The sequence below is a fragment of the Callospermophilus lateralis genome, chromosome 3 (genome assembly GCF_048772815.1).
Source record: "Callospermophilus lateralis isolate mCalLat2 chromosome 3, mCalLat2.hap1, whole genome shotgun sequence".
NCBI lineage: Eukaryota > Metazoa > Chordata > Mammalia > Rodentia > Sciuridae > Callospermophilus > Callospermophilus lateralis.
The window spans coordinates 157,631,325-157,657,533 of NC_135307.1; the positions used below are offsets into that span (position 1 = coordinate 157,631,325).

General features: G+C 36.6%; 1 protein-coding gene across 1 annotated transcript in view; it reads right to left on the reverse strand.

Annotated features, from left to right (window-relative positions):
* Positions 1-3,656: 3,656 nt before the first annotated feature.
* Dstn (destrin, actin depolymerizing factor) overlaps positions 3,657-26,209 on the reverse strand; it is a 32,524-nt gene continuing 9,971 nt past the window's right edge. Inside the window, exons 2-4 of the mRNA XM_076848932.1 lie at positions 8,789-9,096; positions 6,595-6,671; positions 3,657-4,275 (exon numbers count right to left, since the gene is read on the reverse strand). Of these exons, the coding sequence (XP_076705047.1) occupies positions 4,166-4,275; positions 6,595-6,671; positions 8,789-9,096 (495 nt within the window). The 3' untranslated portion in view covers positions 3,657-4,165. The remainder of the gene's footprint in view (positions 4,276-6,594; positions 6,672-8,788; positions 9,097-26,209) is intronic.

A 26,209-nucleotide genomic window follows, 5' to 3' on the forward strand; every position in this document is an offset into this window, starting at 1 on the left:
GCCCTACACCAGGACTCCCACTCAATTGCCATTATGAAACTGGGAGCCTGCATTTCCAATAAACTCCTCTCTACCCCATACACTGACTGCACAAATGAAGAGCTTCTACACTTGGTAGATGCCTTCAAAGGCACTGGAATGAGAGGGCTACTCGTTTTTAGTAGAGGAAAGAGGAGAACTCAGGGAAAAATTGCTGGGGTTATCAAGCCACCTTGGGTTCAAAGAGGCAATGGCTTCTGGTCATGGCCCTACCCCCTTGTCAGACACTGTGTCCACCTGTGGGAAAAGAGGCAAGACAAAGGGAGTGCATAGTGTGGGCCCAGGGGGCTGGCCTGGGGAGTTCAGGAAAGTGCCACTTACGGGAACCTTCCTACTGCAGCTCAAACTCTGGGGACCATTATCTGTCCTCACCTACCCCAGTAGTGGCATTTCGAAGGCCAGCAGAGGGAGCCCAAGTATGCCTTGCCTTAGCTGGGCCAGGTCACCCAGCTATTCATGGGCAAGGTTCCACCACTATGCTGAAGGCAGAAGAAAACTGCTCAGGAGGACACCTGAGGCAGCAGCCCCTGGCAGACTGCTTGCAAAACAGTGTCAACGACTGCCAACATGCTCCCTGTGTTCTTCCAGTATTAGCATGGTACAGATCCTATGGGGGCCTGGTTCACGGGGCTGGCCATGTGAAGATCCCTGTCCTGCTAAACTAGAAATGTAGTTTTCAGGCAGCAACGGAGAACTAGCTTTTGTAGTCCTTTGGGATGAAGGTGTTAACTGTGAAAGCAGGAATCTAACAGAGGAAGCATGGCTCTCCCTGGGCTGGTTCTTAGGGCCATGGCCTGGACTTATGCTGCTGCTACCCTTTCTTCCAGTACCAGAGCTGGGAGGGTGCGGAATAAAAACATCCAGCCGAAATCCTTCCCTTCAGAGTGCAGACATCCGAGTCACATGGTTCATAAACTGTCCCACCAGACCTGGAAAGCCCATCACACAGACCACTGCTCTTTGATGATGTTAATCTGGTCATCTTCCGAATGACACTGAAACGCAAAGGCACCAGGATGCCTGGCCTGTAAGGCAGCACCTAATGCACCTGGAGGAGGAAGTGGTGTGGTGAAGACAGGGAGAGTAGGGACATCAGCAAGGCATTGGTGATGGACTGGAGGGGCAAGGACAGCCTTGGAAGCCACTTGACCAGCACCCTCCAAATGCCTCCTCATTGAGCTTCCTTCAGGTTTGGATCTACACTGAGACCAAAAGAAATGATTGTTTTTTTCCCTCTTTTGAATCTCATCCAGTGCATGAACAAGATCTAACCTTTGAATTCCAGTGAGCATCAAACTGGAATTTTCATTAGTGGGAATGAGGAGATCCGAGTTTGTCCCAGTTCTGCCACTTGAGTTGAGAGATGTAATTAGGCAAGTTACCTCTGGGCTGGCTACTGAAGGACTGGCCAGAGGCCCTGAAAGTCCCTTCCCAGATTCCCTTCTGGGAGAGCCCTGGCCAGCCAAATGTAGTCACTCAGCTTGAGGTACTCCATGTAGTACGACTTACGTCCCCTCTCCTAGTCTAGAGCCTGTTACTGTATTTCAGAAGTGCCCCAAATCATAAGAAATTGGTGTGTCTTTGGGCAAATCCAGTCTCCCATGTTCCAAAGAGCAACAAGCCTGTCAAGAAACAGAAACTGTGTCCACTCTCAACAGTAGATCTACAAAAAGGAGGCTACTAGACTAAACCTGATTCTATTACCCAAGTCACTGGGCTTTTTCTTAGAGTACTCTTCTCTGAAATAAACATCACAGCTAAGGAAGGTCTGGCTGGATTCTGTGGCACTGGCTTTACCTGCTCTTTTTCAGGGCCTAAGGGTAACTACAAAAGGAACCCTAAGTCTTCCACAATCATTTTTGTAATGTGTTGACCACTGTGAAGATACAAGTGTAGGGCTGGGGATGTGGCTCAAGTGGTAGTGCGCTCGCCTGGCATGCGTGCGGCCCGGGTTCGATTCTCAGCACCACGTACAAAGATGTTGTGTCTGCCGATAACTAAAAAATAAATATTAAAAAAATTCTCTCTCTCTCTCTCTCTCTCTCTTAAAAAAAAAAAAGATACAAGTGTATTTTCTGGAAAAGGAATACACTTGCAGCTTTGTTTCTGACTAGTGTCAGCTGAAGTTTAAACCCTGACTTTACAAAGCAGCACCTGTCCCAACCTCAGACTTTTCACAGGTGTGGTGGCACACACCTATAATCCCAGCAGCACAGGAGGCTGAGGCAGGGGGATTGTGAGTTCAAAGCCAGCATCAGCAAAAGTAAAGTGCTAACCAACTCAATGAGATCCTGACTCTAAATAAAATACAAAATAGGGCTGGGGATGTGGCTCAGTGATCAAGTACCCCTGAATTCAATCCCTGATAACCACCTCAGCCCCCAAGTCTTCTGAAACATAACAGGATCTAGAGACATAAGTAACTGTTACCATCTTCCCCATTTCTGGAATAAGAGTGGAATGCTCACAGACATTTATACTACAGATGTGCATACTGCTTGCAATCGTTACCAGGCATGTATGTCTCTTTGTCTCTTTCGTATGCACACACACCCATGTACGGTCGCAGCAAGAATGAGTGATCAAAGCAGAGCCTGGATCACATTCCTGGCTCTACCCACAGAACTGATTCTGGACTGGGGCAGCCTTAGGCTGGCAGCACTTCTTTGGGGGGACTGTGACTAATGCTAATGTGACTAATGAGAAAACCAGAAATTCAGGATGAAAGAATGACAAGCAGCCAGCACTATTTTCTCGATTCTTTGGAAAGAGATATTCGAATGAAAGCACAATAACCTTTTTTTTGCCTTCCCAAAGCCTGGCCTTTGGATGACGATTTGGAATTAGAAAAAGGTTCCCAATTTTTACACCAACTTTCTCATTCAATCTGAGGAGGAAGGTGCTGTGATTTTAACTGTCAGAAATAAAAACCTTGATGACTTATCACATATGGAAAAAAAATCCTTCATCCCAATTCACACAAGAATAATTACACAAGAAGTAAGTTAAAAATGCTTCCTTTATTACATAAGCCAATAACTGCTACTTCTAAGTTCAACTGTGCATCTCTAAATTTTTCAAAGTGTCATGCCTGTGATGTTAATGACAATCACTTCCAAGTGTCATTGGGTGGTGGCTCCCTATGAGTTTCATCCATGGTACCTGCACCCCACTCCACACAGTCAACAAACTGCTCTAGGAAATATGGTTCTCCCAGGTTCCAGAGGAAACATATTCAGTGTTCTTCTACATCTTATTGAATTAGATGCAGCAAAGCTCTGAAGGAAACAGATACTGCAGGTGTCCTAGCTTATCAATATACTGTTTATCATTTTCATGAACAAAGCAGATTACAATGGAGCCCTAATTTGCATTATAATTAGCTGTTGGGAGACACTGCACCTTCTCCAGAAGATATTCCATGATTTCCAAGATGCAAGGTCACTCTCAAAACAATATCCCAACTAGTGGGCTGCAAGTTCACCTCAGGTACAAGGAAGGGCTGCTTCCTCTTTTTCAATGATGTGATTGAAACAGTGCTTTGCAAGATCAGTGTGAATTACACGTGGACAATTTGATAGTCTCCATTACACATTAAGCAGAATTAAAAGACTGCCTTAGTCTTACTGTTAATTAGTGTATTAGTGTTATTACATGTTACAGCAAAAATTACATCCCATTATTCTGTTTAAGTCAAGGAAGAATAGAGAATTAAAAATAATTTGGGGCCAAAATGATAATCAGATTATCACCAATTCTCTAACCAAAAAACCCCAAAGTAACTGCTAAGGTTAACAAACATACAATAATTCTCTTCACATGGCTTTGTACTGTTTTGTGAACTGCATTATTAAAATTCCTGAGCTTACGAAAATCTTTAAAAGTCAACTCATCAAAACAGGCATTTGGCCAATAAAAATTTAATTTCATACCAATAAGCCTTTTAGATTCTAAATTTATTTAGGGCTGTGTTTGCACATGTTTATAGAATATTTTGTTTACTCTAAAAGATGACAAAACAGCTCCCCCTCAGTGAGACCCTGGCCTAAATATATTCACTTTCCTTATATAGCAAGAGGATAACATTGAACATGGAAGCTTTCAATTTGTGGCACTGAATGATCATCTACACAGGGCATCCTTCAAAAGCTACAATTAAGGATCCACCTAGCTTTTCAGCAATACAAGCCCGATTGAGGTCTTCTGGCCCATTTGCTTGACATTCATGTTTTATGCCTAGAGAAGAAAAACAATTCTATTTAGAATAACATCAGCAGCTTACTTTATTTTTTATTTGTTATATTTTTCAGCTGTAGTTGGACACAATACCTTTGTTTTATTTATTTTTATGTGGTGCTGAGGATCAAACCCAGAGCCTCGCATGCGCTAGGGGAGTGCCACAACCCCAGCCTCAGCAGCTTAATTATTTATCTAATATGATGAACCATTTTTAAAGACCACTTCTAATATGGATAAACTGTGGTATTTAAAAACCACATAATACTATAATGAGAAGAAATAAGTAACATGCATCAAAATGGATGAGGTTGACTGAAAAAAGCCAGAACAACAAGCATATATTCTGTATGGTTCCATTTGAATAACATACAAAATCAGCCCGAGCTAACTCTGGCTGTTAAAAGCAACCTTGTGGAGGCAGGGGTAGGAGGTTAGTTTTATAAATGGAAGTCCTCAAGGGGGGCTTCTGAGGTGCTGATATTAAATAAAAAAACAACATTATGTTCAGTCTGTAAGAATCCATGGAATTCTACAATAATTTATGATGCATATTTTTCTACAGATATATTATATTATACATCAGTTAAAAAAAGGCAGGGCAAGTAATAAAGTTTTTTCTTAATTTCTAAAATATACGTAAAAATAAGAATTATATGTTTTGATTGCATAGTTGATTTCAGCAACTGTACTGAAGTGAGAAAATTACCAATAACATCACTTTTGCTACAGAAAACAGCTAGCTCTCTAGTGGTATTATACTACATAAGAATTCTACTGCAATGAAAACTATGTAAAACGTGATGCTGATGGCTTTCTTAGAAAAATTATATCACCCTACTATAGAGCAAGCTCAATTACAAAATTGCATACAGTGGTTTCTCTGTAAAGAGAGCTACTACATTTTAAATAGCTGCACTATTATTCCATCATTTCAAGACCATTTTCAAGCAAGTTGGCTTATGGGCCACACAGTTCTGATCTGAGAAAGCCAGTGACAGTTTCACTAGAAGAAATTACAATTGTTAAATATGACCAATGTAAACCAATTGGTTCCCACTGCTACAAAGATGACTGTCATTTACTATCAACAAATCAAGTCCACACAACAATTCCTTTCAATGAAAAAAAAAGCAAAATAAGGACCAAGAGGAACCCATGCTGAATGTTTTTTGGTTTCACTGTAGAAGTATTAAAGCCAAGGAGTCGTTAGAAGAGGCCAGTTAACAGACTAGTGAACATGCTTCTGGGGACACCCCAACATCAAGCCAAATGCATGAAGAACTTGACAAGGCACAAAGTATGCAGCAGTAGGATTCCAGAAAGGAAGTAAAAATTTTGTTTTCTTAACTAAGTAAAACATATTAGGGCAAACCTGTTCTACTGCAAGTTTGTAAGAACCAATCACAGAAAAACAAACAAAACCAATACTGGGCAAGCCCTCGAGACCTTGACTCACTCAGTTGTTTAGAGACTGCTACGACAGGGAGGTGGCAAGGCAAACACTAAGACCAAGGCTCCCAGTCTAGAACTGAGGGAATCAAGGCCCATGGAAGTGAGGCAGTTCTGCCCATGGTTACAAAGCAGTTAGACAACAAGCTTAGCTCTCCGTGCAGGCCTCTGGCCACGTGCTCCATGCTCTGTCCACCATACCAACACTTCCTCCTGGCTGAAATCTGGCCAGGCCATCTCTTCTGGACCCCAATCACCCAGTGGCCAGTGGCAAGTCAAATATAACTGGCCAGCTCATGGAGTGAGTGTACTTTCCTTTGGACACAGATGAATTAATTACTTAAAATCATACCATTTGATAATAAAGTCAGAGATAAAAGCATTCTTCACATTTATGAACATTTCCTTTTGCTAATTTATTGTATCAACTACATTCATAGGCAATAGCAAACTGATATGTAAATCAATTAATTCCCACTTGCTGTATGAGAAACCAGTCTGTAGAGCTGGGGATGTAGCTCAATGGTAGAGTGATTGCCCACTGTGCATCAGGCCATGGGCTCAATCCCCAGCAAAACAAAACAAAACAAAACCTTTAAAAGCAGCCTGAACAAATAATGCAGACAATGTTGGAAGAATGGAGTTATTAACATGGGCCCTGGAGTCTCAATGGACCAGTCCAAAGCAAAAGTCCCTTTGAGAGCCAGGTTCCAGCCTATTATTTTTTCCCCTTAAAACAAGCAAAGGTCTCCCCCAACTTTGTGCCTAAAGCTATCCAAAGAAAATGAGGTGTTTCTTAGAAAAGTTGCATCCCTATTCTGGGAGAAAGTCTTATCTTTAATATCTAGAGGTAAAGCTAGTCCATACCTTGAAATTTCTTTTTGATTGCATCCTTGGAGCTCGCATAGATCATTTTACTTTTCAGAGGCGCTAATTCTGGTGCCCTAGACAGAAAGATGCCAAAAATGAAAAATTGGATTTAGAGAAAGTATAGCTTACATTTTATTAATCTGCATCTGTGATGGGGTGAAGGGCCTCAAATCTCCTGAAAGAATTTTTCTATTTCTCCACCTCTTCAGAGCATAACTGTTAGAAATATAGGCATATGGAAAAGCATTCAAGTTGACCAGAGTTAAGCAAAATAGAGAGGCTCTGGTAGAAAAAAAGAATCACTGATTTAGAATTAAAATAATGAGGAAGCCAGATACAGTGATAGACACCTGTAATCCCAGCTACACAGGAGGCTGAGGTATGAGGATAACACTTCAGGTTCAAGGACAGCCTCAACCACTTAGCAAGATCCTCAGCAACTTAGCAAGACTGACTCAAAATAGACAATAAAAAGAGTAGAGATGAGCTAGGTGTAGAGCACATGCTTACAATCCCAGTGACTTGGGAGACTGAGGCAGGAAGATAACAGGTTCAAGGCCAACTCAGCAACTTAGCAAGACTCTATTTCAAAAGAAAAAATAAAGGACTAGGGATGTAGCTCCATGATAGGTACCCCTAGATTCAATCCCCACATATACATACACACACAAAAAAGAATCAGATTAATGTTACCATAATAAAAGAACCAACAATGGGTAAGGATCTATAACCCAAATTGTTTTCTTTAAAATATTTTTTTTCATGTTTTATAACAAAGGCTTGAGTTTAGGCAAATACTCATACAAGATATTGACAAGTTTTCTTTTTCTTCTTCTTTTTTTTTTTTTTTTGAGAGAGAGAGAGAGAGAGAGAGAGAGAGAGAGAGAGAGAGGAGAGAGAATCTTTTTTTGTAGATGGACACAACACAATGCCTTTATTTTTAAGTGGTGCTGAGAATTGAACCCGGGTCTCGCCCATGCTAGGTGAATGCTCTACCGCTGAGCCACAATCTCAGTCCCTTGACAGGTTTTCTAACGAAAAAAGTTTCAAAATACATAGAAGTACAGAGAAAAACCTGTAAGTCAAGTATATGCCACCCAGAGTTTTAAAATGCTAGCATTTTGGCATTTGTGCTTCAGACTGCTTTCTTAAAGAAATAAATTATAAATTGAGTACAAATGTCCTTCTTAACTCTCCTCATTCCTTTCATTTATATCTATTCCGATGGCAGATTCTGACCACATAGCTATTAGTTTTCCATTTTAGTCTAGCATAATACATGTTCAATTACCAAACTGGAGATCAGCCCTGAGTTTTGATAACTCTCTTAAAAAAAATTAAATCTGCACACGTAATCTCAAGATTCAATATGGAGCTTTCAAAGAGTTCTTTTAAACTAATGGCTAGTCAGTAATAAATGTCTTATTTGTCAATATTAGCATTATTCTTGTATTTCCCAAATTTTAGTGCCTTCCTCCTCATGAATGCAAGCATATGGAGGAAGCTGAGTATGCTTTACAATGCTTTCTTTACCAGCAACATTGAAAAACAACAGAAATATCAATAACGGGCAGGTAAACCTCATCATCCTCAGACTGTTCATACATGAATGCCCTCTTTCTGTCTCTATCACCAAGCCTCAGGCCTGGCTCTATATCACACTACCAAAATATCAAAAAGAGTATTGCAAAATACTTTTGAGCCATTACATGATTCCACTCAGCTGCCATATTTTAGGACACATAATCATCAGCACTGGGTGTGGCCCTTACCAGCCATACCCAGTGTAACTCAGTGGTAGAGAGCCCCTGGGTTCAATCCTTAGTACCAAACAAAACAAAACAAGTGGGAGGCTGATTCTTAGCATGGCATGTTGGTTGAAGAAATAGAAGAAAAATTTATCTTATAAAGCAGTGAGTTTAGAGGATCCATAGAAACCTGTTTCCTGCCCTTTCCCACCCCCCAAAAATGTCAATTAGAAGTAGACAAACATAGGTTAAATTTTAGTTTTGGTTCTAAAAACATCAATTCAGCTAAGACCTTATGAAATCTTATAAACAAAAATTAAATGATCATGACTACAAACAGCTTGATTAAAAATTACTTTGGTTCCAGAATTGGTTCTTTAAGTGTTCACAGTAAGAGACCAACTCTGAGATATAGAGAGACTCCATATTTCTAACATGCTTACCACAAAAAAAACATCAATTCTTCTTTTCTGGATTCCTTGGTTTCAAAGCTTGCATCATACAAAGCATAACGACAATCTTTTTCAGGAAGCATTCCCACAAAATGCTTGAAAGGATCGGTTATGGTAACACCAACATCTCCAACCAAGATCTCTTTGCCTTCTTCAACAATGATGCACTTTTTGTCTGCACTGAGACAAAAAATGACAGCCTTCTTTCTTTTCTTGATTTCTTCTGGCGTGGAGCACTTCCGAACTTTCATGTCATAAAAAATGCGACATACTTCATCAGCCACTTGCACTCCTGAGGCCTATGATGACAAATGAGAAAGAGTCTTGCAATTTTTATTATGCCAAATGTAGACTGAAATATTCTTACATCTTTTAAATTATATTTATCATCTAATAAAAAAACCCAAGAGTTACTACTGATTTCAGACATCAAACTTTATTTAAAGCTTATATATATTGCAGAAGCCATTCATCACCATTACATGAAATATAAGGAGATTTTACCCATAGCATCCTCTCCTCGCTTGAAATCTAAAAGTAAATATTTCTTAAACTGCTGGATTCTATTATTCTCATACATGTTTCTTAAAACCTTGACTGGGAGCTGATCATTTCCCAGTTTGCATATTAGTAACACCTAAAATTTCTTTCATAATGCAGAGCAGATGGTTAGAGCTGCTGGGCTGGAAAAACTCCATTCCCATAGCCTCTCTTTCTCTAACAAAATAACAATTATTTAAAGGTCTTTGCTGCACTCACATTTCAAATTTATGTGATCAACATTCAGAAAGATATTAATCACTTGCTATTAATATTTCTCTTAGAAAATCTCTAAGTTCTAAGAACAGAATAGATGAATACTTATTGCTAATAACAAAGAGAAAAGTTTTAACTTGGTTCTACATTGGCCCAAAACATAACCTTTTATCATGTTATACTTGCTATTTTGGAATGAAGAACAGTTAAACAAAATCTTAAACCAGTTCTTAATTCTTGCATGTTCTTTAAGAAATGTGATATTTATATTAACTTTATCCATAATTTTTATGCCTCATGAACTACTTTGGTTCATATGTCAGCTTTACTAAAGCAAGAACTATGGAGTTACAAATTTAACAGAGTTTAAACACTAAAAGATGAAAAATATTGATACCCCAAAATTTATAAAGTAAAGAAACATAGATGCATGAAAAAAGACGAGGTAACCTAAAGATCTGCAACTCATATAAGCAATACATATTTAGAATATATAAAGAAATAAATTCAACAATAAAAAAGAAAAATAACCCAATCAACAAATGATCAAGGGATCTTAAGAGGCATTTCTACAAAGAAGATGCTATACAATATACCTAATAAGCATATGGAAAAACTACTTAATATCAGCAGTCATTAGGGTACAATAAGATTCCACCTCACCCCATTTAGAATGGCTATTACCAGAACAAAATATAAATGCTGGCAAGCATGTTGGTAGAAATGTAAATTAGTACAGCTACTATAGAAAACAGTATGGAGGTTCTTCAAAAAAGTAAAAGTATAACTACCATATTATCCAGTTATCCCTCTCCTAGTTATGTGTATATATCTATGGGAAATGAAGTCAGCATACATAAGAGATACTTGCATGCTCATGTTTATTAACACACTATTCACAATAGCTAAGATATGGAATCAGTCTAGCTGCCCCTGAACACAGGAATGGCTAAAGAAAATAAGATATACACAATATATAATAATATATACACAATGGAATACTATTCAGCCACAGAATGAAATCTAGTCATCTGCAGCAAAATGGGTGGAATTGGAAGATATGTTAAGAGAAACATGTTAAGACATCATGTTCAGCCAGTCACAGAGAGACAAGTATTGCATATTTTCTTTCATATGTGGAAATTTGGGAAAAAAAATCTGAGAAGCTAGGTTTTGGCTCAGAGGTAGAGTGCTCACCTAGCATGTGTGAGGCATTGAGTTCGATCCTCAGCACCACACAAAAATAAAATATTGTGTCCACCTATAACTAAAAAGTAAATATTTTTTAAAAAAGATCTGAAAGTGGAATTATCAGGAATTAGGAAAGTAGGGAAGGAGAAAGGAGAAAGAGGTTAGAAGGAAGGATAGATGGACATGATCAGTGCATGATGCATGCATGTGTGGAAATATCACCATGAATCCCATTAATTTGAGCAATTAATGTGCTAATAATTATAATAAAACACACTGTCATCCATAAAAAAGGGAACACAAATCAAAAGTACAAAGAAATTCCACTTCATATCTATTAGGATGGCTTTAAAGAAAAAAAAAAGGGACAAGTGTTAGGCTGTGGGGAATTTGTAACACTTACACACTACAACAGAATTGTAAAATGGGGAAGGCACTTGGACAGTTTTGCAGTTTCTTAAAAAGTTAAACATGGAATAACATACCACCTAAGAATTCTACTCCTAGGTATATACAGAAGAGAAATGAAAACTTGTCAATAAAATTGTACACAAATATTCACAGCATCATTACTCATAAGGCCAAAAAAGATAATACTACTAATGTTCATCAAGTGATATATTTTTTTTTTAAATGAACATTTATCACTTGATGAACATTAGTATTATTTTCATTTTTGGTCTTATGAGTAATGGTACTGTGAATATTTGTGTACATCCATACAATGAAATAAAAATGAAGTAATGGAAGTTAAATGGTTTCCAGGGGCTGAAAAGGAGACAAATGGGGAGTGATTGCTAATGGATATGGGTTTACTTTGGAAGTGATGAAAATGTTCTAGAATTTGACAGGGATGATGGATCACAACTTTTGAATATAATGGAGAAAAAACCCCACTGAATGTGAATTGTATCTCAACAAAACTGTCACTAAGAGTAGTACAAGTCTATAATCCCAGCTACTGGGAGGCTGAGGCAGAAGGATCTAAAGTTCAAAGCTGGCTTGGACAACTTAACAAGACCTAGTCTCAAAAAATTTTATAAAGAGTTAGGAAAGTAGCTTAGTGGTAGAGCACTTGCTTAGTAAGAATCAAAACCTGCATCCCTTCCCTAGTATAGCACACAACAAAACAAAAAAACATGAAAGAATTCTGGGGGGAGAGAAGGATATACTGAGATCCTAGCATTTACTTAATATGAAGGCAATTAGGCTATTTAATCATTCATTAAAAGAGTGCTAAATATACTTCAATCCCATCTAACCTAAACCACACATAATCATGATCACTTCAATCGGGTCTAAAAAACCCCCACACTTTTATATAAATGAACATTACCCTTCAAATTAAGGAAGTAGCAGATTCAGAAAATTAAGACTATCTAGTCTAATAAAACCTACACAATCTTATTACATTACTATTACATTCTTATCACATGTACATTCTTACTACATTTTTTAAAAAAGTATTTTTTAATACTATTTTTAATAGTATTTTGTAAGAATAGTATTTTTCTGATCTTTACAATTTAAGTTAAGGGTCTTTATTCTGCACAGGTGTGGTGGTGTACATACAGTGACTGGAAGGCTGAGGAAGGAGGATCACAAGTTTGAGGTCAGCCTCAGCAACTTAGCAAGACCAGTCCCAAAATAAATAATGAAAAGGCTGGAGATATAGCTCAGTGGTAGAGCACCCCTGGGTTCAATTCCTGTATCAAAATTTTTTTTTAAATTTTACCAAGAGGTGAATACAATGATCCAAGAAACAAAAATTAATGAAAAACTAGAAACAGACCCCATTTCTCTAACTCACTCCCTACTCTACAATGTTGGCTTCTAAGTCTCATTTAACCAACACCAATTTTTAAATATAGTTGAATATACCTATCAATACCTAGGATCCCCCAAACACTCTAAATTCTGATTTGGAAGTTAAATTGAATTAATCATACGGTGGCAATTGAAAACAAAAAGTGTGCATTCTGTAATTATAATGCAGCTAAATCTTAGCCAAATATGGCTTTAACTTAAAGGCATTTCAAAAGCCCCAGTAAGAAGGAGATTTTATTATCAGAAGTGCAACCTGTAGAGGTTTCTGATAGAAGACTGTGCTGAAAGAAATTAACACTGAAGATTGTGAAGGACAAACTGGAAGCAGGCAGACCAATTCTGAAACAATCACTAATATCCAGGAGAAAGCTCTCAACTATAGGAATGAAGCTGAAAATAAATGCAAAGATGTTCCTGGCAAGGTCAAACCAGAAGACAGGAAAGGGCAGTAGTAAAGAAGGTTCAGAACTTTTTAGCTTTGTGACTAGATTGTGAGATATGAACAGAAGGGAAAATGGTACAGCAGTATGACACACTCATTCTGAAGACTGGGCCCAACATCTATGCAGATAGGGTTATCCAGCAATGGATCTCACAGGAAGGCTGCCCCATACATATTTTGGAGTAGTCCACCTCCCAGAAGGCACAAACTGCAAACAGGAACAGAGATATCAATCAAGGTGACTAAGAAGAAATTATCAAAAAGTTAAAAACAAAAACAACACCACCAAAAAACCAGGATGGGAGATAGTCTCCTAGAAGCTAAGGTAGAACATTTTAAGGAGGTAAGTCATCAATACCAAAAACTGCAGAACTTAAGAATGACTGAAAGCAGACTGGGCTTGAAAACTGGCTCTCTGAGCATTTTAGCAGCCTGAAGAAATGGGTAGAAACACAGACTGAGGACCCAAGAAAACTAAAAAGGTGAAGAAAAGTTATAACTGAGGAGACTGACCATACTAGAGGTTTAAGAGCCAAAACATTAATAATAAAAAAAGCTTTAATATTTAATACTTGGCTACTTTGTAGTACATTCATTATTCCTTGATTAACTCCAACAGACGGAAGTGTCCAGAGGATAGAGCTTAAACTGCAGGGACATGACAGTGGGGAGAGGGAAAGGAACACCACCACAATTAAGACAGGGAGGATTTCACCAGGTAGTGTGAGTGTGGAAGCTGACTAAAGTGCTCCAAAATAAAGGGACGGAAAGAAAAAGAAAAACAGTTCCTGACAAACAGAACCAGTAAATACGATATTGGGGGGGGAGGAACTGGACTCCACCTAGATTCAGGTGGAAAACGCCTCCAACGGCAAGCCCAGCAGTTTGGAGACCTTGAATGTTAAAAAAAAAAAAAAAAAAAAAAAGAGAAGACCAGAGTTTTGTTTTTGAAAGTATATGAAGCTATGCATAAGAGAAGAACAGGAAGAGAACTATATAGCAAGGACTACCAGCTAAAAGTTAATTCCACAAACAAGGCTAGAGGCCACAGAGACCTTTCCAGGCAGTCATAGCAGCATTCAGGAGGAGGGCATGGGGGCCAGCACAGGATCAATCATGCATACTCCACAATGACTAGACTCTGAGGAGAAGGCTGGAAAGGCAGAGTCAGGATGGTGATCAGGAGATGGATTCAATTTGCCAAGTGCTCAATCCTTAATTTCCACTGTGGTGGCTTTAGAGGCTTCAATTATTAGAGTACTATGGTTCTCTTTCTTTGGTATATATTATATACCAAATTTTGCCTGTGAAAATAATAAATATCCCATCAGGTAAAGTGTATGTTAGATTCAATGAATATACTTAAAACTGTTATACCTCAGGCATAGTACCATCTTGAAATAGCACTGATATGGAAGAAATGAAGTTTAAACAACTAGTCCCTAGATTCTTCATAGAGTAAAACTAAAATCATCAGACAGACTGAGAAGGCAAGGAATGCTACTCCTACAGCCTGTCCCGTCCCGTTCCCCGCACCCCCCTCCCCAAGGCACCTCCCTTCCTCTCACTTCCTTTCTCCTGCTGCCATCACATCTCTTCTGCTTTTACATTTGATATTTTGGTAGGTGAATTAGAAATCTGGAATAAATACTACTAGTGGGATGGAAAAATGACAGAATAATCCTTAACTAATTATACTTTGTTAACAGTTTGAAGACCAAAAAGAATAGAACATGAAATTAAAGCACCCCGATCATGGGAAACACAGTCCATCCAAGCTCCTATACTAACTAGCTATGTTACCTTGGTCATAGCATTCAACAATTCTGAATTATTTTAGATGCTTCAGCTGTAATTTATGGGCACATGTTAGATCAGTTATTATCAAACTTCAATGTGCACAGTAATCATCTGCTGACTCTGTACAGTCTCTGTAGTATCTGGGGTAGAGTCTGAGAGTCTTTATTTATAATAAGATCCAGTTGATGACTACTAAAACTTAGTTCTAAAATTTCATGAACTATAAAACTTCAGCCAGGCATGGTGGCGCACTCCTATAATCCTAGTGGGTTCAGGAGACTGAGGCAGGAAGACTGCAAGTTCAAAGTCAGTCTCAGCACTTTAGTGAGGCCCTAAGCAACTTAGCCAGACCCTGTCTCAAAATAAAAAATTGGAAAAAAAAAAAGTGCTAGGAATATGGCTCAAATTAAGTGCCCCTAGTTTCAATTCCTGAGAAGGAAGGAAGGAAAGATGCAAGAAAACTAGCTCATTGCTGAATTTATTTTTGCTTACAGGTTAAAAAAAAAAAATTAATAGTACTTCACAAATACTAGTAGGTTCAAAGTCAAAGCATTTGTTTCTGCGTGCTGTGGGCTCCTGGCCAAGCCTATGTGCCCCTTTCTCAAATTATGTTTCAAGTAAAATATATAGGATTACAAAAGAAGTCAATTATACTGAAAAACAGTTCATCTAGGATGACAGTTAAGAATTCCTTGGAGTATTGATTTAGGTGGATTTGTTATCATAAAGCAAGATTACTGTGAATCTTAAATGTATACAATCATCTTGTTCTTTATCTTTACCCTGTAAAGATATGTAACAGAAAAAAGTCCTCTACCATCACTTTCATTTTTCAATATTTCTCTACAATGTTAGGTCATTAAGATAAATTTAATTGCTCAGCTGTTGAAAAATCTCAAGTTTATCCTGAAAAGGAAATTTGAGATGGGCCTTGTGATAATCCCAGCTACTTGAGAGATTGCAATAGAAGGATCACAAGTTCAAAGTTAGCCTGATCAACTTAGTGAAATCCTGTCTCAAAATTGTACTTCACTGGTAGAGTGTCCCTGGATTCAATCCTAATACCACAAAATAAATTACAAACAAATAATAAAAAGCAAATTCACTTTTGATTTTAAATTCTCTAAAAGTTACTGATATTCAAATACACAGTTTTAACAATAAAGACCATTAAAGGATACTCTGAACATAGTACTGAAATTTGCTGCACATTTGGGAAGGAAAAATTTGAGAGCAAAAATAGACTGCTATCGCAACAAGAGCTTTGTGATTACCTTAAAAAGATATGTTATTCACATCTAGTTTCTCTGTTCTGTGCCAGTGTACCAGCTCTTAGAGCTCCATCCTCATGTCAAAACAGTTGCTGTTAAAGAAACACTTTGCTGCATTTTGTCTCACTTGACTTAAAGCTTTAACTTGTTTATGAAAGACTCAAAGTCTTCTCTGGCAGAAGATTTATAAAATACTGATCAGATATTAAATCAGTATCAAGATTCACTCAATGTGTGCTTTTTAAAATAACCTTATTACTTACAAACAGGAGACTACTACAGAGAATATGGGATATTGGGTATTTTAAAGTTGCAAATAACAGAACATAACTTCAAACATCAATTCTAGCATAAGACTTATAATCTTTGAAACTTGAGCATCAAGTTGTTTGGATTCAATTTTTGTAAACAACTGCACTAGTCCATGAAACTATTGATCTTGCAAAATGAAAACTTATACGTCTAAGCCAAAATATCAGAAATAGAGGTCTACTTCTATACTACAAAACTCAAGTAGGACACCTAACCTTACTCAATAATTAAAACCAACTATATTTTACCTAACTAGAGAAAAACATAAATGAAAGCTATCTTAACTACCTAAGAATATGACTAATTTTTAAACTATTTTTTCTAAGCTTAGAGAATCTGAAATACTTGAAAGCAGTATACTGCAAAGCAGATAAAAGCTATTTTGAATTTATAAACAACTTGGCAGAAAATACTCACTGGATCCTTTCTCAACCTACCAACTTAAAAATTTGGGTTCATGATTCCCTTTATTTACATTATATCTTACACAAGATCCAAAAGAAACAACAACAAAAACTGACTAACAAAATATTTGGGTTTGGGGCTACAACAATTGATGTCTTTGAGCAGTAAGGTTAAGGTAACAAATAGACACTGAGTGACAAGTACTTTTATTTCCACATATTAGTGCCAAGATCTCTCATGGGTCCATGTTAAGATGAGTGGTGGGGGGCTGAATACATATACCTAATTTAACTCCCTACCAAAATTCCACTGAAAAGATAAAGGAGGGTTTAAAAACACAGACAGAACAAATCTACCTGGGCAAGAAAAAGAAATATAAAGTTCCAACAGAAAAAATGAGTGAAATTAGTCTGAGAAGTAGTTGGATCCCCACATCCCCTTCCTGTACTCCACTCCCTCCTAAACTCTACCCTGCCGTGTCCCTCACCTTTACCCCTGGATTTCTACAATTTATTTTATTCCCTGAAGACAGTAAATAGTAGGTCCTTCTGTCCCCATCATCATACTGAAAAGAGGAAAGTAGGTGACCATACATAAATGAATGGTAAGACACTCTCCCTACCACCACCAATTTGAAGCTTGACTATCAATTACTAAGTCTTTAGTTCCCTATCCCAGACTCTGCTTTCCAATGGTGATGGTAATGTTCCTTTTCTGCACTGATATGGTAACCATTAACACACATGGCTACTGAGCACTTGAAATGTGGCTAATAAAGTTGAGGGGCTAAATTATTTCAACGTTTATTTTAAATAATTTAACATGAAGTAACACAAGTAATTCTCTTAATACTAACATAGTATGTTGGTGTAACAAATTTATAAAATATATATAGTTTTCTGCCTTGGGAAAAAGTAAGTTATTTAGCTTTAATTGATGACTTGTGCCATAAGGAACCTCAGTTATTATTATACTATGAAATGACAGAATATTGTGTCTAAGAGTGAGGTTTTCAAATCCAATCTTCTACAGTAATTATAAGGTCAACTATTTAGTGGGGCAAGAAAGCAAACTTGGTGCATATTCATATAAAATTTTTTAGTACATATTCTAAGTATTAACTTGGAAGAATCCAAACAATCAAAATGGAGAATGAAATGAAGTTTTGTATAAGACGACCTAACTTTAAGCAAAGACTAATTCTTAGAGATGTCATAACAAGAATTCTTTATTTCTTGAGGGGAAAAAAACTCTGGCTACCGAAGAAGAAGTCAAATAGTAGATTTAAAATACTACATAAGGGGGGCAGCATGGGTAGAATAGAAGAACTTTGATAGGGCAAAGAGGAGGGAGGGAATGGGAGGGGGCATAGGGGTAGGAAAGATGGTAGAATCAGATGAATATCATTACCTTAGGTACATGAATGACAGCACATGTGGTGCGACTCTACATCTTTTTTAAAAAAATATTTTATTTTTTTATTTGTAGTTGGACACAATACCTTTATTTAATTTATTTATGTATTTTTATGTGGTGCTGAGGATCCAACCCAGGGCCTCACACGTGCTAGGCAAGCGCTCTACCACTGCTATAACCCCAGCCTGGGACTCTACATCTTGTACAACTAGAGAAATGAAAAGTTGTGCTCCATTTGTGACAGCATTCTGCTACTGTGTATAACTAATTAGAACAAATTTAAAAAGAAAAGAAAGAAAAGAAACCTGCCAGGAAGGAAGCCAAAGCTTCTGTCATCTTGAAGCGAATACTCTGTGGCTTCCATGTTTAATAGATTTGAGTCTTTTCTTTCTCCTACGAAAAACTCAACACTTTACTGGGCCTGAACTTTGTTCTGTGTTGACCTTATTAATTATATTTTGGCTTCGACCATCCACCTTAGGAATTCATTAAACATTTAACAATGGTATTTTGTTTTGCTTTTAGAAAGCATTTGGGAAGGGGAAGTTGATTTCTCTTTTATCTTTTCATATGAGATAAATATATAAATCCTTCTATGAACCTAATGAATTCAAGCCATCGGACCATTACTTTCATTTCCTTTAAGCATTGGTGGGTAATATCCAAGCACATCCTTATTTTAAATTAAATAGTCTTGTTATCATTGAAAAAAATACTACGTGAAAGAAATAAAAGCAATTTTATTTTATGTAATATTACATGAAACTATTCCAGATGAATTTTACAATGAGTATGTATTTTAAATAAGTTGAGGAAGTCAGATACTAACTTTTTCTTTTTAAAATCTGACTGCATTCTCCTTCTCATAAACTGAACTTGGGCATTTAACCCAGAAGACCTTTCATCCAGAGAAGAAAGCATGCCATAGGGTTGTATAAGACTTATTTAAATCTTAAAACTTCAGGAAGTTGGAGCTAACTTCTTTAGCCTCAATTTCATCATCTATAAACTATAAATACTGCCAACTTGAGAGGACCAATAAAAGCATCTAAATATATTGCCTGGTAATGGTATAATTCAGTAAGTGTCAACTCTTTTCATTAACCAAAATATCTGATCAGAGCTTCTTCAGTGCTTCCTACTTACCAATGTGGTCAGTATTTACTAAAGCCTTTGGGCAGTGGAATGTTATGGATAAAGAATTCAAAAACATTAAAATTGATATTTAAAACAGAAATTTCTGTTTGTTCTCTGTTGACCAGAACTGTGAATTAAAAAGTAAACCTGACATCTGATGTGTATCTCTTCTTTCTTCCCATGATTATTAAGTGATTAAATAGCAAAGATATACATAATAAGAGAAGGTGGCAGTCCCTTTAACATACTAAGATTCAATTACACTACCTCCTTCCATTCTCTTTGGCATAGGTTATCACCTATAACCATAAGTCAAAACCCACAGTGATGAAAGCTAGGGCCTCTGGGGTGAATTAACAGGTTTTATAAACCTAAAATCTGTTCCTTTCCAGTATGCATTACTCAAACAAGTGCACAAGAAATCCTCAATCTTTTGATAAGTTCTAAATGTCCAGAGGTACTGCATGCAGTTTTATAGATTGTACCTTGATAAAAGGTGCCTGCTCAAAGGGGGTAAGACAAAGCTGAATTCAAGTTCACGCAACTATCTGCTTGCAGGGCTGCAACTACTTGCCTGCAAGGCTGCAACCATTAGGAAGAGTGCCAACTGTTCCTCCCCTAAGGCTGCATCACTCAGAGGGAGGAGTACCACTAATTATACAAAGTCACTACATGGCCCATCAGTGATCCAGAAAATGTTCCAAGTTAACTCTCTGTCTTAATATACTGGTTTATTTCCAAAACATAAAAACAAAAACAAACAAACCAAGATGAAGAGTTAAATATACAACCAATTTCCAATTATAAAAATCCTTATCCTTACAAATTAGAATTTTAAAAAAAGATAATAAAAAAATCCTCATCCACCTTATAGTAAAGTACAGAAAATGTTCTTGAGATGGCATTCTACACAGACCAAATGATTTTTTTTTTTTGTGTGTGTGTGTGTATGTGTGTATGGTACTGGTAACTGACCCTAGGGCTTTGTGTGTGCTAGGCAAGTGCTATTACATCCCCACCCCTTTTTAAATTTTGAGACAAGGTCTCACCAAGTTGCCCAGGTGGGCCTCAAACTTGCAATCCTCCTGTCTCAGCTTCCCAAGTAGTTGTTGGGATTACAGGTGCACACTATAAGCCCAGATCCCCAAACAGGAATTTTACCTGATATGCATTAATATTTAAAGAGCTCCACTAAAAGACTCATGGATAAACCTTAGTAAGAAAAAAAAAATTCATTCAATAACACCTCCCCTAACAAAAGAAATTTTAAAAATCTTAACAATCTCTTAAAACAAGTCAGAAAATCATCTCAACAGCCAAAGTAGATTTAAATTTTTTAAAATCTCTGATTGCATGCAATTTCATTTTTCAAACACTCTTAATATGGTTTGTTAATAGGCTTCCCACCCCCAGTAACAGGCAAAAGGTGAGAAAAGGGAGGGTAGGAAGAACAAGGAAGTTGTATAATCCTGAATAGAGTATTTCTTATTTCTCCCCTCCTCTTATAAAAAACTAAAAAGAAAACTGGGAATGGGCGCAGAGAGCAGTGTAGGGATGTTAAGTTCCCTGGCAAATAAACTTATGCCCTTACTGTTTTCATTCAATGATTTCCAATTTCCTTCATAATAAAATCTAAAACCCTTATGTTCAACTCCTTATGCCCTACCTCTCTAGCCTCCTTTCCCATTCCATCCTCCTTAATTCCAGGCATGTACAACTCTGAGATTCCCCGAATATCCACATTTTCTTATGATGCTTTTATCTTTCTCCTCTTCACTGTGTCACCCAAGTCCTTCAGGATTTAACTCAGAAATCACTTCTTCTGGGAAGGCAACTCTTACTTGGCCCTCCAGTTAGCAACTGGCCCACCATTTCCAATCTAAATTATATGATCCTTCCATGTATTAGTTATTTCTATCATAGTATCATTTAGAATTGTGATTAACTGTCTGCTGGTTAATCCCCCACTAGCCTGTGCTCTGTAAAGAGCAAGAACTCAGTATCTTCATCATTCTCTGCCCAGTACACATATATGACTCTCCATTTACCCAGAATCATAAAGTTGCCAACCAAATGTTTACTTAATCATTAAATGTTCAATACTTAGTATTTGTTTTAAAACTTATGGTTATATACTTTTTATTTTTAAAAATGTGTATTATGTAAATAGAATTTTAGCATAAATGCTACATGAGACATTAATGAATACACTTATCAATATGCAAAAGGCACATGACCTTTAAGAAACTGGTATCCCATGAAACACACTGATGTATTTAATAGTTTGCATTTGAAAAATTAATAAAGCACTACTTAATAAAAAGATGTTATTAGTAGTTTTCTGAGTAGATAGAATGACTGTTTCAAAGGTTTTTTTAATATTTGAAAAAATCTTTACAATCCTTCTATCTCATACATTTTGTGAAAATAGGAAACAAAACATACCTCTCCAACCTTTCCAAACTTATTAAGCTTGCATTACCCTAATACCATCATCATACAAAGGGACAACAACGAAAACTATAAACTAATATCCCTGATAAACATAAATGTAAGAATTATCACAAAACACTAGCAAACCAAATCTAACAAGAATTCAAAAAGATTATGTAGCATGACCAAACTGAATTAATTATAGGGACAGAAGGATGATTTAAATCATGGAAATAAATAATTGTAATATATCATATCAACATGATAAAGGACAAAAACTATATTGTATGATTATCTCAACAGATGCAGAAAAAGCATTTAATTAAATTCAACATCCCCTAATAAAATTCCTCAACAAATTAAGTATAGAAGGTATATGACTTAACACAAGAAAGGCCTGACATACAGTCAGCCTTACACTGAATGGGGGAAAGCTGAAATTATTTCCTCTAAAATAAGGAACAAGACAAGGATGTCCACTTTCAACACTCTTAGTAAGTGGTGGAACCCAGATTTTAAAAATTTCAACATCCAGCATAGTATTGGAAGTCTTAGCCAGGGCAATAAGTTAACAGAAAAAAAAAAAAAAAATTATCCAAATAGAAAAGGATGAAACCAATTTAGCCCTGCTTATAGACAACAGAATTTGATATACAGGGAAAAAACCTAAAGACTCCATCAATCAACTGTTAGAGCTGGTAAACAAATTCAGTAAGTTGCAGGATACAAAATCAACACACAAAAAGCAGTACCAATTTTATACAGCAATAATGAACTTGCAGAGAAAAAAAAAAATCAGAAAAGCAATCCCATTCACAACAGCTTTAAAAAACCCACCCCAGGGCTGAGGATGTGGCTCACTGGTAGAGCACTTGTCCGGCATGTATGAGGCCCTGGGTTCAATCCCCAGCACTGCAATTAATTAATTTAATTAAAGTTAAATTAAGAACCAACAAACAAAAACCCAGGAATAAAGGAGGTGAACAATCTCTACAACAAAAATTACAAAACACTGCTGAAAGAAACTGAAGAGGACACACACACACAAAATGGAAAGATACTCCAGGTTCATGGATCAAAAAAAAAAAAAAATATATATATATATTGTTAAAATATTCACACTACCCAAAGCAATTTACCAATTCAATAAAATCTTTATGAAAGTACCAATGGTAGTCTTCACAGAATAGAAAAAAATAAATCCTAAAATTCATAGGGAACCACAGAAGATCCTGAATAGTTAAAGCATCTTGATCAAAAAGAATAAAGGTGGAGGGGTATCGTAATACCTAACCCCAATATACTATAAAGCTATAATGAACAAAACAGCATAATACTGGCATAAAAACTGATACCTAGAACAATGGAACAAAATACAGAACCCAGAAATAAATTTACACATCTATATCCAATTAATCTTCAACAAAGGCACCCAAAACATGCACTGGAAAAAGGACAATTTCTTTAACAAATGGTGGTGGGAAAAACGAATCTCCAAATACCGAAGAATGATACTAGACCCCGTTTCTCTCATCATACACAAAAATCAACTCAATTTTATCTCTCATAGTGGAAATACAAGTGATTTTTATCTTTTCTGGTTCTCCCTTTTCTGCATCCTCACCAGTATCTGCCCCCCCCCACCTTTTTTTTTCTTGATTATAGCCATTCTAACTGGGGGTGAGATATCTCACTGTGGTTTTGATTTGCATTTTCCCTGATGGTTAGAGTTGAACTTTTTTTTTTCATATTCTTATTAGCATTGTATATCTTCTTTTGAGAAATGTCTATTCAGATCATTTACCCACTTTAAAATCAGATTATTTGGGTTTTTGCTGTTATTTGATTTCCTACACTCTGGATATTAAGCCCCTGTTGGATAAACAGATGGCAAATATTTTCTTCTGTTCTGCAGGTTACATATTCACTCTGCTATTTCATTTGCTTGTACCAAACATAACTTTTTGATTCAGTGATATCATACCTAAGACCTATTTTGAAGAAATGATGAATCATGCGCAAAGATTTACATGAAAGGCAACAGAGAATTTCTTATAATAATGGAATTGTATTTAACAGGAAGATGATTTAATGCTACAGTACATACATGATGATACAACTGGAATCATTTTTCACACATATATTTTATAAACCAAAGTCACTCATTTAAAGTGTAAATGTGGTAGGTGTTATGGTTTGGATGTGAGGTGTCCCCCCAAAGCTCAAGTGTGAGACAATGCAAGAAGGTTCAGAGAAGAAATGATCGGGTTATAGGAGTCTTAACCCAATCAGTGATTTAATCCCCTAATAGGGATTAACTGAGTGGTAACTGAAGTGGTAGGGGAAGTGAGAAATGGGGAGTGGTTTTGAGTACATATTTGAATCTGGCCAGTGTAGTCTCTGTCTGCTTCTTGATCACCATGATGTTAGCTGCTTCCCTCAGTCACACACTCCACCATGATGTTCTGCCTCACCTTGAGCCCTGAGGAATGGAGCCAGCCTTCTATAGACTTAACACCTCTGAAACCATGAGCTCTGAAATAAACTTTTCCTCCTCTATAGTTATTCTGGTCAGATCCTTTAGTCATAGCAGTGAAAAAGCTGACTAAAATAGTAGGTTTTAGAATACTCAAAAAGTTGTGCATCTATCACCATAACTTGATTTTAGAACATTCTGAACCCCCTAAAAAGAAACCTCAAATCCATTACCACTCATTCTTCTTTCCCACTCCCCACAGCCCTAGCCACTACTAATTTATGTCCTATCTCCATGGATCTGCCTATTCACATTTCATACAACCAAAATAATACAAAATGTAGTCTTTTGTGGCTGGCTTCTTTAGCTCAGTATGTTTACAAGTTTCATTCTTGCTGTAACACATTATCAGTACTTCAACTATTTTGATTGCCAAATAATATTTTATTGTATGGACATACTACATTTTACCTATCCATCCGTTGATCAATTGGGTTGTGCTCACTTGGGGACTATTATGAATAATGCTACTGTGAACATTCATGTACAAGTTTTGTGTACACACATTTTCATTTTACTTGGGTATATAAGTAGGAGCAAAACTGATGGGTCATATAGTACCTCCCAAGTTTAACTTTTTGAGGAATTGCCGAACTTTCCAAAATGGCTGTATCATACATTCCCACCAGCAATGCATGAAAGGTTTCAATTTCACAGCCTTGCCAACATTTGTTACAGTTATCTTTTTATTATAACCAGCCTGGAGGATAAAAAGCATTATGTTATGATGGTTTTGATTTGCATTTTCCTAATGACTAGTGATGTTAAGCATTTTTTCTTGTGCTTATTGGTGATTTGTACACCTCTACAAATAATGATTAAAATATTTTTTGTCTATAAGATTGGGCTACCATTTTATTGTTGAGTTTTAAGAATTCTTTATATATTCCTACATACAAGTTCCTGTCAAATATGTGATTTGCAAACATTTTCTCCCATTCTGTGGGTTGTTGTTTCACTTTCTTGATGATATTCTTTGGTGCATGTATGTTTTTAATTCTAATGAATTTTAATTTATCTGTTTTCTTTTTCTAAATTAAAAAAAAAATTTTTTTGTTTTCAGTACTGGAGATTGAACCCAGGGGGTACTTTTATCATTGAACCACATCTCCAACCCTTATTTTACAGGGCTAGCCTTGAACTTGAGATCCTCCTGTTCCAGTCTCCCTAGTTTCTGGAATTACAAGCATGCACTATGGCAGCTGGCTTACTTTTTCTTTTGTCACTTGTGCTTTCAGTGTCAAGTCACCTGGAAATGCCAAAACTCACAAAATAAAACAACAACAACAAAAACAAAATCAATAAAAACTGCTTCAAACAAGGTCATAAGGATCTATGCCTATGTTCTCGTCAAGGAGTTTTATAGCTTTAGCTCTTAAATTTAGATCTCTGATCCATTTTGAGTTAAATCTGGCATACAATGTGAAGCAGAGATCCAAATTCGTTCTTTTGCATGTAGGTATCCAGTTGTCCCAGCAGTTTGTTGAAAATGCTATTTTCCCCCACTGAATTACCTTGGCACTCATTACATTGGGACATGGGAAATAAAGTTTTATCCTTATAGATGAATTCAACTGTGTGGGGGAAAAATAATTTATATTGGCAGTTTTCACACAATCATTTCTTCCACTAAACTAAGTATTAAAATCTATAATTATCTTATTTAGTTGGATTCTTATTTCTTAACTGTCTCTCCATTAGAATGCATACTTCTTAGAGACAGGGTCCTTATCTTACATATTGTTGAGTACCCAAAGCCTACAACAGTACCCTATTCCTCGGAGGAACCTAAAAATTATTTATTTGAAGAATGAACATATATAAAAAATGGCCTGGGAGAAAATGTGCCAAATGTTTACATTTTGGTTGGGATTGTCATTACTACT